The following is a 14597-nucleotide window of genomic DNA, read 5'->3' on the forward strand; positions in this document are numbered from 1 at the left end:
AGTGAGTGAACATAAAATGAAGCAGGAGAAAGAGGAATTTTCTTCCAATAGAAATTTGAAAATATTTCAATATGCAAATCTATCCAAATCAAATAGAAGAACTAGTCCTCAGTAAACTACACATATTTACCAACTGTCAGCTCTTCCAGGAATTGCTAGTAACATCTCTTGTTGAAGACAACATAGTCAACTCATAGAATAGAGAAATAAAGTTGGTATTGATGAAGAATCTTTATTTTTCTATATAAAGGTATAATGAATACTATTGTAGGACAAATTTACCATAAATATTACTCATCACTGAAACTTCCTAGCTACTAGGATTTTGATCCTGTTATACCAGTGGCACATATGTTATGGAAGTAACCATACATGGTATGCATGAGCATCTATTTGCATGTTAATTAAAAAACTACCTTTAAGACATGACCTACAAGATGGAATGATAGTTTTATTTTCTAGAATCTATGTCTAGCTAAGACATAGATCCTATGTCATGTTAAATGGACATAGTATTAAAATGACTGTAGTGGTGTATTGTTATACCCATGAATTGTGCATCTTTCAGCCTTTATCAGAGAATAAGAAAATACAGTCTTCCATCTTAAAAAGTACATACCCAGAACACTCCTTCTTCCAGAGCTCAAAGAATATCATGAAAGAGAGGGCAAAGTGATCTTAAGAGGTGGTAGATTAATTCAAGGAAACAGGGTTTACTGCCCAAACATTGCAGTTTCACGCATTAATACATATTGCTCAGAGCATGCACAAGATCTGAGCAAGATCATGCTAAATTAAATCCCATCTTGGAGAAAAGGGGCAGACTTGTAATCTAACACCTATCTGAGGTGCTATTGGTATATAATGGCCGGAGAGAGAAAGAGGAGAGAGAGAGAGAGAGAGAGAGAGAGAGAGAGAGAGAGAGAGAGAGAGAGAGAGAGAGAAACAGAGAGAGGAGAAACAGAGAAATTTTGTTAAGACTCTTAAAGCAACTCATCATTTAAGAATATTTGAGCAGCACAAATTGGGTTCAATAGGTTAAGAAAAAAAATGATAACATAGTTTGGTGAGTAGGAAGTTGGGGTAAATTTTGGCGGAGCTGAATGATGGAACAAATAGAGTAAACATGCAAAAATAAATTGTCTGAAACTCTCAAAGAATTAATGAAAATACTATAGAAAATTGTCACATACACCCCTGAAAGTTTGCAAGCTCAAGACTGTGCCCTTGGTTTGTAGAAGTAACCACTAAAAAGTTAGTTAAAATCGAGGGCTTAATTAGTAAAATATTCTTCTGGTAGAAATAGAATCTGATGTGATTATTTGGGGTTTGATGTACTAGAAGGGTGAGTCTGGTTTAAGAAATTGGTTACTGGGAGCCAACAGTTGAAGACTATATTTTGATTCTAGATTTTTATTCCCAACTCTTAGATGGGAACTTCATTTTTTTAATCTTCATGTCAAAAATAATGTATTCTTTGCAAATTATTTATCATATTTATTTATTTATTGTGGGACAAACAGGTATGGAGATCAGATGCTGGAGCTGTTTCTCTCCTTCTAGCACATGGGCCTCAGGGATCAAACTCAGATGGTCTGGCTTGAAGGCAACATCGTATCAACTGAGCAATCTGCCCCTGCATTAGCTTTTAATATGAACAAGGTGCTTGATTATTCCTATAAAGATAAAGAAAGGGCTAGAGTAAACATTTGGTGAGATAACTCAGCAGGAAAAAAGAGTGTGGACCTGCTTAGAATCCCTGGAACTTAGAGGAGAAACGAGTAATTAACACCAACGTTTGTTCTCTGACACCGATAGGCAACACACTAATCAGAAAACAAAACGAAAACAAAAAGAACAAAAAGTCAACACATTTATAAAAAACAAACCAATGAAAAGTCCAAACAAACACAAGAAAATGAAATAAATTCAAATGATAAAAATAACTTTTAAATAAACAATATAAAAATAATTTTTTCTTAAATCTACATTTTTGTGATTTGTGTGTTATTTTTTTTTATTTGTCACTCCCCACCAAGTCTTTGCTACTGACAGCCATGAGGCGATCACATTTCTCTGCTATATTATACACAATGATGTTCTGCCCCCTTTTATCAACCATTTATGGACTGTATTCTCAAAAGCTGTGAACCAGAAAATCTTCTCTCTTTTAGCTGTCATTTGCAAACTCTTTTTCATAGTGACAAAAAGAACTAACACAAATGAACATGTGTAGCCAGTACTCAAAATGTCATATGTCTGTCCTATATTTCAGAATATTCTTCAGTGAGAAATTAATAATTATTTCTCAGAAAAATGACAATTAGGTAAATGCAGTGTCATGCTGACAATGGAGGTGGGAGTCCCATAGCCTAAGAGGAGGGTATGCAATAGAAGAAAATACTGTGCTATTTAGTGGTTAAGTTTAGAATCACGGGGTTCATAAAAGAAACATAGCTTTAGAGATAAAAATTAAATAAAAATTTACCTTTTCTCTGAAGAAGTCAGATATAGAGATAATGTTGAGGGCATGCATAATGTGGTCATTTTCATTTACCTTCTTTAGAACTTCAGACTCTTACTATTCTGTCAGTTAGACAAACTGAATTATATTTTAAATATACCATGAATTAGGTATAGCAACAATAACCAAAATTTGGACTTATTTCTATTATAAAGGCAATTAATTATATGGATAACTCGATGTAATCCTGAAAGCAACTTGTGCTCTATGTAGAATTTATACACACACACACACACACACACACACACACACACACACACAATACACAATGTGTATAGGTATCAAAGATCTTCCTGCTTAGTAAGAGACATTGTCTCAAATAATAAGGCAGACAATGATAGAAGTAATCATCTGTTGTTGAGCTCGGGGCTCCACATGTCAGTATATATCTGTACTTGCGCATACACACACACACACACACACACACACACACACACACACATACACAATCATGGCGAAATACCATGCCGCACAGAAAAACTAAAGCAAGAAAAGAAAGAAGCTAGGGCATAAATCTGTACTTTTGTCACCACTGTATTTTACAATCAGTCTTTGTATCTAAATCATAGTTTATGAATGACAGGTTGGATCGTTAGTACTTCTTGTCTGCTTAGTGTCAGGGCTGCATGTGGCACCATCATGCCACTGTATCACTAGTCATTTTACAAGATGACAGAATGGCAAGGTCTCCCAAATTATGGTATGTGAAAATATTAAGTGTTTATTACTATAACATCTAATCCATTTGTACCACCTGTAGGTATAACAACTGTTTTAAAGTGATAGCATAATAAAAAAAAACCACAAAACTTTCTAAAATGAAAGTAGTATGGCTACAAGTTGATAGTCATTGCACATAGATATTAAACTAATAGATATGCAATAGGTATGAGTATAGGATTCTATGAGATAATACTCTTGTAGATTGTAAACTTTTGTCACTTGTATTAGTTTAATAAAATGCTGACTGATCAGTAACCAGGCAGTAAATATAGGTGGGGTAACCAGACTGGGAAGAGGGAAGACAAAGTTGAAATCACCAGCCAGATGTAGAGGAAACAAGATGAAATGCCTCACTGAGAAAATGTAGCAAGCTATGTGCTAAATATACGTAAGAATTGTGGGTTAAATTAAGTTGCAAGAGCCAGTTAACAATAAATCTGAGCTAATTGGTCAAGCAGTTTATAACTAGTAAAAACCTCTGTGAGTTTCTTTGGAATAACTGGCTGTGGGACTGGGCAGGACAAAATTTTTATCTACAGAGCAATATATCATTAGAAGTTACTTTATGACTTTGTGCCTTTCATAATAAGATCAGATAATCATTCAACTCCCATTGTGATTGAAGCTTATTTTGCTGACAACGGTAATCAGCACAAGGGCATACAGTTGACAACAAATAAAGACTGAGTTTCTGGAACACTCGGCACTGTGCCAGTGGTGGTGGATGACTCCGAGGAAACTCCAGATACAAAAAAGCTGCTGAGCATAAGGTTTAAGAGAGACTGTGAGGATACATACAAAACCTGCCCAGATTTCTAGGACAGAAAATAAGAAGTAGACCCAAAGTCTTACCATCACTAAGAAGCTTTTTTTTTCCCAATTGATAGTTTCTGGGAGGGAAAACAAAATCACAATTGCCTAATGGAGTGTTACTGGGTATGTCAACCATATTCCAGGTCAGGCTCCATGCTAAGTAGCAGTTGGCCAACATAAAAATGATTCCATATTTCTTTTTATTTTAAATAAATTATCGTAGTATGTGTAACTTTTTTGACTTTTTTGTTTAGTTTGCTGTGATATTTTGTCTTATTTTTGAGGAAAAAAAGAACATGAAGTTGGATGATAAGGAAGTAGGCATGATCTTTGAGTGAAAATATGTACAAGTATATTGTATGAAAGCTGTTCAAATAATAAAAAAATTAACAGGTAATGATTATGGTCCAGTCATTCAAATGAATGAGAAAGAGAAGAGTGACTTTAATGACAGTCAATGAAAAAAAAAATAACTGTGGTATAGTATACTTACTCGTCCCCTTCACTCCCCTTCTTTTCCTTGTTACCACTGAGAGTTTATGCTTGAATTCTTCATCATCGGATGAGTTTTCATATATTTCAGAGTATAAACAAAATATTAGCTTCCACTTAATAACATTCAATAGTTGACTACAACCTATCTTCACTCCACAACTGCAACAACAAAAAATGTCTCCCAACTTTAACAAATCTCATGTCAAAATTGTCCTGAAATGAAAATAACCACCACAATGTTCTCGTTCCAGTTCCTCACCTACAGCTACTTCTGGCCTCAACCTTGAAGTCTAGGACACATGGCCTGCCCTTCCTAAGTGGTCCTCCTGTGAAAAGGTGGTTAATTTGATGGATACAGGGGAACTTACTATATTTATTCACAGCCTAGACTCCCTAGTCACTAGTCACCATATGCATATGGCTATTTTATCTTGTCCAAAAAAGAAAGACTGTTAGAGTCAAATTATCAAGTTGTAACCAGTACACAAACCTATCATGGTTTTTTCTTTCAGATAACAAAGAGCTTACATCCATTTTACAAAGATTAGAGAGAACTATAATCTACAATTCTAGCTACAGAGAGTGAGACTTTTTTAGATGTCTACCTCAGCACATTTTGGGGAAATTTTATTTTGGAAAATGTAGAAAACTCCCATTATCACATCCCTTTCCGTTTTATGAGTGTAAGTATACTATCCAAGGAAACATCCTTCACCTTTCCTTTCCATTAATTTCTGGGAACGGCTGTCAGCACTTTCCAGTAACATATGAAAATAACAAAACCTTTTTGAAAGTTTTTGGTAGGATGGTCTAAGATTACTGTTGTAGAACGTTAGACTGTATCATCAATCCGCTAAAATGTTGAAAAACCCCATTTAATATTAGGAAAAGCCAGGAGTAACCAGAAAGTATTTGCTATGGACTAGTTATTTCCAGGGAATTAATTCCTGCCTCACTGGTTAATCATATCCTTGAATTTAGGTGTGCACCCTGTGAAATAGTTAAATAATAATGCACGACACATTGTTAATCGACGTAGAAAAATAAATAAAAACAGCTTATTTATATGGACGTCACAGGCTACGTAAATGCACTTGCTCCAGAATCTATTATAATGTACTTCAATTGTTATTTGTATTATTATTAGGTATGAGCTGCTTTAATTAACATACTTTGTGGAAGAGAAAAATGCTAAATAGCGTGGAGTAAGAGAATAGGAACAAGGAAGGTCACTACATATTTTATAGATGATAGGGAGTCAGAGAAAAGAAAAAATACTGCAACATCTGCTATTCTGGGCAACAAGAGAGGAAGAAAGGAAGGGAGAGAGACAAAGAAAGTCTATCAGTCTGTAACCCCGTTATGCTCATCTGGTTCCTTTAATGGATTTCAGTGGCTGTTGTAGCAACAGTTCCCTGGCCGCCGCCGTGCATGCACAAACAGTTACTTCTGCTTTGAACTGTCTGCTTCTCAAGTAACTACACGGTACATTTCATTTCATCTCTGAATTTGGGCATTTCCAGGTGGTGTGGAGTGATTAATGATGCAGCTTAGGACCCCCATCCTTGGGCGACATCCCCGGGAAGCAGGGATTTAGCAAGGCGTAAAGGCAGAAGATGGCTGGGCACTGAGCCCTTTTCTCCATAGCCACGGTCTTTGCAGTACAGTTGTTCCAGCTGCCAGAGGCTTTCTGGTTGCCATGGCAACCCTTGGGCTCTGTTGAGAACTCAAAGCAGAGCCTCTGAAGTTAGGAACCAAACACAGAAGCTCCACAAATGCAAATGAAATGCGCTTGAGCAGGGGAAACACAAGAATCGCCCGTGTCATCTGCTAGGACGTCTTTGACGGCGGAAGCTAGTACAATCAGTTTTGTGTTTGTAAAACGAGAGAGTTCTTGCCTGGTATTCTTCATTACTGACATCTTCCCGTGATGGGAGATAATACGTTGCAAATCGGCGCACTAGAGCGCAGGCTGTAGCAGGGGGAGGGACCGAAACGTGCTTAACGGGAAGGCACCCAGACGGCTCATTCATTCACTTGAGTTTTACATTGTCCACCTCTAGAGAGCTCATTTGTGCAGGGCATTGTGTCCCGTCCTACATCTGCAAAAAGAAACAAGACACTGTCCCGGAATCAAAATGAAGTAACGATAATTACTCAAAAATAACAGGATTCTCGCAAGCCCGAAGAAAGTCTATTAAGCTCTTTCCACAGAGGGAGAGTTCCCTGGGCATTCTCTTGAAGGCAAATAAAAAAAAATTAAATGAATAAATAAGTAACTAAAAGGATAAATAAATAAATAATTCCTAACTCAGAAGAGGGAAGAGGTAGTGACCAGATACATTCCAATATACGGAAGGGCAGCAAAATAGCAGCGTTTCCCTTGGGAGCCCAACTGTCAAGGCCACGCCAATGTTTCTTACAGGCGCTGGAACGGAGAAGAGGTTTATTTTTCTTTCATTAAAAAAAAAAAAAAAAGCGGAGCTCTTTTCCCCACTGGGCTGGGCTTGATTTCTAGTATGGTAAACCCCGCCTTTCTGGAGCACTGATTGGTCCAACTCGTTTTGAGATAATTTATGCCGGCGTCCTCCCCGTCTGATTGGCTCCTTGGCTCAGTTCTTCTGGGAGTCGCATCCTACCTGGTTAGGAGGTGTCCTGTCTTTCCACACTCTCCCTTGTACTCACTGGGCGGCTGCTGAGGCTTGAGACAAACTCTGGGCTTGGGGACTGAGCTAGCAGAGGAGGGACCATAAAAACGACCTGATGGGTTCTAGGAAAGCCTTCCTCTTCTCTCCTTCGCTCCTGTGGAGTCAAACTAGAGGAGTGAGGTTGATGTTCCTGTTACTAACCCTGCATTTGGGAAACTGGTGAGTAAATTCAAAGACTTAAAACTGTCTCCTTTAATTAATTAATTTATTTTGTCCCACAATCATTACAAGAAATTTGCATTTTCCCGGGAACATGTGCAATGTTTGCCGTCATTGTATTTTCTGAGCTATCTGTTTACTTGGAGACAACATGAAATCAGCCTTTTCTGAAGCCGGGGTGTTCACTTGTTTTTGAGTTCTATCGGGTTATAAACTAATAGAGGAACTAGAAGTAGAATTGATTTTCCTGCTGTATTTGGAATCAGATACTGTTGACAAACTTTATGCATTTTAAATAATTTCAGAAACTTCTTGTTACATGTCATCATGTATATACTATTTGTATATAAGCCAATATTGTGATTTTTTCTCATTCGTGTTGGGGTAACTTTCTTGATTAAGTCAATCTTTTATATGCTATATTTGACCACGTATCTATCAGCTATGAAAAAATATATATCTCAGAAAGAGTTCTGTGTGTTTCATTAGAATCACTTTTGAAAGTCTTCACTGTAATTGGTTGCTTACTAATTAAAATTAAAAATATTCTGAATGTCTTAGCTGCATTTTTGTGTGATCATACCAAGCACAAATCTGCAGTCTGACAGGAACAAGAGTGGACTGTAAAACATATCAAAAACTTTGAAGTTGTGCTGATAGTGAAAGAAAAAGCTCACACTTGGACTAGGAACAAGCAAAGTGTGGAAGAAGTTGCCACATTTGCTTAAGACATATATTCTTTAATAGCTTTTTAAAAATGTACTATCCATGCATTGCATTATTTGTTTTATATACATTTACATTCAAGGTTGTGACATTTGATGCTTTAGTGCTGTTTAGAACTCCAGTAGAGCCAAATTACTAGGAAGATAATTTTATGTAGATTTTCCTTCTCTTTACCAGTAGATAGAACATCTGCAAAGCCTCAGAATGTAGGCACTGAATATGATCATAATTAAAATTGGCCTTCCTGGATTCAAAATTTGATATTTGGTATGTTTGTGTTTCATTTGGGAATTGCAATTTTATTTATCTTTCTGCCTTCGTATTTTAAATGTTCTCTATGTACAGACAATGTAATAAATGTTTCATCCTATATAATGTCCAGTAATGGGTTATGTCCTTGAATATATCACATTTATAGACGATATTTAAGTAGAATAGGTACTTTTACACCACTGAACAAGTAAAATCAGATTGGCCCACTGGTTTTCTAGAGTAAGAGCCTGCATGCTCTTTTTGTCTTTATAGCTGCACATTTCTATGTAATCGTGTAAGGATACTGTCTTACAGAGAGCATATTGTCAGTCCCAATAGATACTTCATTTGGAAGAGTTTTACATTGCATTCATTGTTGCCAGCTTCCAAACTCTCATCAAGCTGATACAGGGTAAAGTGTGCTGCGGTGCAGTGGGCAGGGCACTCACTGGATTTCCTACTCTTATGTGCCACAGCTCTTTAAACACACTCCATACAATAGTTTCTTCTGCAACATGTATTATAGCAGTAGACCATGATGACTGCTTCCAATGTTCAAATTCATCTCTGATTTGAAATGAAATATGCAGTGATTTAAGGGTCTCTTCACAGGCCTGAGTAGTAGTAAAGAGGAAAATTCTAATATGACTACCATTCCCTATTTTTTTACTATATGTTTGAAAGACTGAAATTAAGTTACAAGGTTCAAATTTATGAATAATTTATTTTATCTTTATTGTATATATAAACTGGATTTCTTTGTCAAATGAACAAATAAATATTGAAACAAATATATATATATATACATACACACACATATATATGTTGCTACTATAACTATGGTTTGAGTGCTTGGGTTATGAGTTTTTATGACTTCGTTTTATATAGCAGACAAATTTGTTATAAATTTTATATTCTTTCAATATAGATTTGGAGAAAATTGGCATCAATACTTATAAACTATGTATGATCATATATATATATATATATATATATATATAGTTTCCTCTTTGTGTGTGTAGCTTATTTTTATAGCAAATCACAGACAGTTCTGTTTGAAGGAATTTCAATGTCATACTAGTTTTAAAATACACATTCAATGCCATCTATTTGGAGATTACTAAGTTGGATTATATTACTTTTTATATAAATTCAATGGGCAGGTCTTATCTCTATTAGTTTCCATGAAAAGTGAAGGGAGACAGTGTATTGACTTTCCTCATTGCTGAATTATGAAAACGGATCCTAAAAGCTCTGACCTGTTGTATCTAAAAGCTCTGACCATGGATGCTGTTCTTCATTCTCCAGGAGAATCTGTGGCATCCTGACAACTTGGTTCATATTTCATCTGCTTGATTTCACTCTTTGTAATCTAGAGACAAATATGAGTGTAATCAAGTTTAGAAATAGTTTGAAAAGTATCTTGAGATCTTAGATATTCTAAAAGGTAATCTAAATAGTAATATTTGTCTGAGAAGTTACTTGAGTAGAAAACCAAAGAAATTCAACTTATTTTAAAAATTTCCATCAATAAAAACATTGTCATCCAATTTTCAACATTAAGTTCAAATGCACTTACTTTTAAAATGTACTATTTTAGGTTATTTCATAAATAAGTTTTGGGGTGTTGTGCTTAATAAATGATTTTTCTTCAGGTTTCTAGCTTTTAAACTTACTTTTGTAGTATAAACCAATGCAAATGTTACACAATTACTTGTTCAAAGGACCCAAGGATAAACTGATTTTGAGATAAGATTGCAATTGATAAAAGTCCCCAATTGAAAATCTTTTAAATTACCCAAACACAAAATCCAGTCCAGTTGCTTTCCATTCTACAGATTGAAACACCTGTTGGGTAAGTAGAAGAGGAAATGCTTCATACTGAATTCAAATTTCATAAACATTTTGTATCTATATTCATGTTATTATGTTTGCTTATGAGTATAAGAATAAAGGTAGAGCCCCAAGGAGTTAGAGGCAAGGAAGGTAGGATATAAAGCTGAATAAGGGCTGTGGAGGTCGTGGTAAAATGAAGGTAGCATGTGGCAAGTGACTTCCTAGATGAAAGGGAATGAGTGGGAACAAGCTAAATGAAAAATTTTAGGTGAAAATTGTACATGGGAGGTATCAAATGAGAATTCTGATCTTTGTTGTCCAGTTTCAATTTCAGTTCCATTGTCACTTCTTCCTGAATGATTTCAGACAAACTTTTGGGGCACATCGAACTCATTTTTCAAAATTATTTCAAGAACATTAAAAATATTCAGGAACAGGACAGAAAAATTTGGGAATGACATAGTAAGAAATATGCTATAGACTCATCATAATTCTCATATTATTTATCTTTGTTAAAGTGGTTTGAAATACAATAGAATTGAATATCGAATGTTAGATATTATTAAATACCCAAAAGGAATATGTTTCTTTGCTTGGTTCTATATGTGGTATATTAAAGAAATGTATCTTTCTTATTGTTCTTCCCTTAATGGCGAGACCTTGTAACATGTCCTCCACCAATGTTGGGATGATAAATGAAATTTATTATTTAAATTCTGTTTGGGCAACTATACAGTTGAGATTTCATGGGTGCAGCTTCCCTGTCACATCTAAAGAACCCTATCTAGCAGAAAGTGTCCTGATCCTTTGGCTTTAACAATCTTCTATCTCCTCTTCTTCCATTTTCTGTTAGCCTTAGTGTACGGGTTGCATTGTACATGTGTTAACTGGTGATGAGGTACTCCATGGTCTCTGCATTTTGGCCAGTTGTTTATCTCTACAATCTTCTTAATTTGTTGGAAAAGAAAGCTATTTGATGGGCTTATACTCTTATTCATGAGTATACAAACAATTATTGAGAAAACAGTTAACTATTATATTAGTTTAGGAAAAACTGCTAGGAGGTGCTCCTCTAGTGTTTATGATGTCTCTAGTCAAGGGTAGTTGGCTAGGTTGTAGAATCAGTTATTAATTCCCTCCTATTGAGTAGGCCTTAAGTATGATTAGACAGCTGTTGGTTACCCTCCAATTAAATAACTCATTATTATACCAGCGGTGGTTTCTCATCAGTTGGTAATTGTTGTGGCTAACTGGCTTTATGATGGATAGGAACAGCAATTGCTTTTCTCTCTTGGCAGGTTACACAGCAATTTCTGATAATACAGGAGCTAGCACTCCTTTCAGAAGTGGCTTTCAGAACACTCCCAGCTTGGTTGCCTCAAGTCCTGTGACTGAACTGTATGTAGTCTTACCTTTGAAGTAAGCCAAGAGTAGTGGTAATAATCTATGTTGTTTTGAGAGTCTATTTGACCCACCTGACTAACTCAACAGGCAGTGTCTCATTACTGATATGGAAGTTTTGTTAGATAGTCTGTGGCTACAGGGATGAGCATTATAACCCCATAATGAGTAGCATTATGAACATTGTCTCTCTCAGGATAATTTTTCTAGTTCCATCATTTGTCTGCAAATATTGTGATATTTTATTTTTAATAACTGAATAATACTCCATTATGTAAATGTACCACATTTTTTTTACTCATTCTTCAGATAAGGGACATCTAGGTTGTTTCCAGGTACTGGCTATTATGAATAAAGCTTCTAAGAACACATTTGAACAAGTGTCCTAGTGGTAGGATGGAGCATCATTTGGCTATATGCCCAAGAGTGGTATAGCTGCATCTTGAGGTAAATTTTTTTCTCAATATTTTGAGAAATTGTCAGTTTCCAAAATAGCTATACAAGTTTGCATTCCCACCAGCAATGGAAGAGTTTTCCCTTTGTTCCACGTCCTCACAGCATGAACTGTTTTGATCTTAGCCATTCTGACAGGTGTAAGATGGAATCTCTGGGTTGTTTTGATTTGCATTTCCCTGAAGACTAAGGATGTTGAACACCTCTTTAAGTGTTTCTTGGTTGTTTCAGATTCAAATGTTAAAACTTCTTTGTTTAGATCTGTACCCCATTTTTAAATTGGACTGTTTGGTTTGTTGTGTCTAGTTTCTTGGGTTATTTATATATTTTGTGTATTAGCTCCTCTGTCACATGTGGAATTGAGAATTTATTTCCCATTCTGTAAGCTGTCATTTTCTCTCATTGATGGTATTCTTTCATATTCAGGTTCATGAGGTCTCATTTATTAATTGTTGATATTAGTGTCATGCTATTGTTGATCTGTTCAGGAAGTTAAGTCAGAGAAAGTGAAAATTAATTTTCTCCACGAAAGAGCTTCCTCTTAGTTTATCTAATCTGACTGCTCAGCCATTGTATATAAGACCAATCCTTAGTAGATTCAATTGGATATGCATATATGTAGTAGGATTTATGGCCTCTCTAATTATGAAGAGCCTAGCCATATACATATAATAAGAAAATCAAATATGAAAAGGAATAGGATTTTGAATACTGCTACTTGCCTCATTTTACAAAAGGAAAGAGAAAGGCACAGATACTTTTAGAATATATTAAGAGTTATCGTTTACTTAAGTGACGAATTCAAGATAGAAACTCACGTTTCTGTCCAGAATCTACATTCTTTTTTTTTTCCAAAGAGCAGGTTTTATTGTTTTTATTGAGCTATACATTTTTTTCACTCCCTTTCCTTTCTCCCCTCTCATCTTCTAGGAGTGTGCTCTGCCCCCCACACTCCTAATTTACTCAGGACATCTTGTCTTTTTCTCCTTCCTAAGTGGATTCATGTATGTCTGTCTTAGGGTTCTCTTTGTTGTCCACGTTCTCTAGAGTTATGCACTGTAGGCTGGTTATCCTTTGCTTTATGACTAATATCCACTTATGAGAGAGTGTATACAATTATATCTTTCTGGGTCTGGGTTACCTCACTTAGTATGGTTTTTTCCTAGTTCTGACAATTTGCTTGCGAATTTCAAGATGTCATTATTTTTTAGCACTGAGTAGTATTCCATTGTGTAAATGTACCATATTTTCCGTATCCAGTCTTTGAATGATGAGCATCGATGTTGTTTCCAGGCTCTGAATATTTTAAATAATACTGCTATGAATATAGTTGAGCAAATGGCCTTGTAGTATGAGTATGCATCTTTTTAGTATTTGCCCAAGAGAGGTGTTGCTAGGTCTTGAAGTAGATTAATTCCCAATTTTCTAAGAAACAGCTGTACTGATTTCCAAAGCAGATATATAAGTTTGTACTACCACCAGTAATGGAAGAATGTTCTCCTTACTCCACATCCTCTTCAGCATAAGCTGTCCTTAGTGTTTTTGTTCTTGGCCATTTTTATAGGTGCTATCTCAGAGTTGTTTTGATTTGCATTTCTTTTATGACTAAGGAAGTTGAACATTTCCTTAAGTGTTTTTTGGCTATTTGAGATTCGTCTATTAAGAATTCTTTGTCAAGAGCTGTACCCCATTTTCTAATTGGATTATTTGGTATGTCTAAGTTTTTATATATTTTAGAGATAAGTTCTCTGTCGAATGTGGATATGGTAAAGATCTGTGCCCATTTTATAGGCTGCTGTTTAGTATTGTTGACTATATTCTTTGCTTTACAGGAACTTCTCAGTTTTATGTGGTTCTATTTATTAATTGTTGCTATCAGTGACTGTGATACTGGAGTTATATTTAAGAAATGCTTCTTGTCCTGTACCAATGCATTCAAGGGACCTTCCCACTCTTTCTGGCACAAGGTTCAGTGTGGTTAGTTTTATGTCGAGGTCTTTGATCCATTTGGAGTTGAGTTTTGGGCATGGTGCGAAAAGTATGATTTTATTTGCATTTTTCTAAATGTTGACATCCAGTTATGCCATCACCATTTGTGAAAGATGTTTTCTTTTTTCCATTTTATGATTTTAACTTCTTTGTCAAAAATCTGGTGTTCATAGTTGTGTGGATTGATATCTGGTTCTTTGATTCTATTCCATTAATCCCCATCTGTTTTTATGCCAATATCAAGTTGTTTACATTATTGTAGCTCTGTAGTAGAGTTTGAAGTCAGGGATGCTTGCGCCTCCAGAAGATACTTTATTATACAGGATTGTTTTTGGCTATCCTGTTATTTTGATTTTCTGTATGAAATCAACTATCTTTCTTTTGAGGTCTGCGAAGAGTTGTGCTAGGATTTTGATGGGTATTGAATTTAATCTGTAGATTGCTTTTGGTAAGTTTGCCATTTATACAGTATTAATCATATCTGTACAAGAACATGAGAGCTCTTCCCATTTTCTGAT

At 35.5% G+C, this 14597-nt stretch overlaps 1 protein-coding gene across 1 annotated transcript in view; it reads left to right on the top strand.

Annotated features, from left to right (window-relative positions):
• Nucleotides 1-7169: 7169 nt before the first annotated feature.
• Gabrg1 (gamma-aminobutyric acid type A receptor subunit gamma1) overlaps nt 7170-14597 on the top strand; it is a 72988-nt gene continuing 65560 nt past the window's right edge. The window contains exon 1 of the mRNA XM_075943179.1: nt 7170-7422. Coding sequence (XP_075799294.1) covers nt 7319-7422 — 104 coding nt within the window. The 5' untranslated portion in view covers nt 7170-7318. The remainder of the gene's footprint in view (nt 7423-14597) is intronic.

Source organism: Microtus pennsylvanicus, chromosome 12 (assembly GCF_037038515.1).
Source record: "Microtus pennsylvanicus isolate mMicPen1 chromosome 12, mMicPen1.hap1, whole genome shotgun sequence".
Classification (NCBI taxonomy): Eukaryota; Metazoa; Chordata; class Mammalia; order Rodentia; family Cricetidae; genus Microtus; species Microtus pennsylvanicus.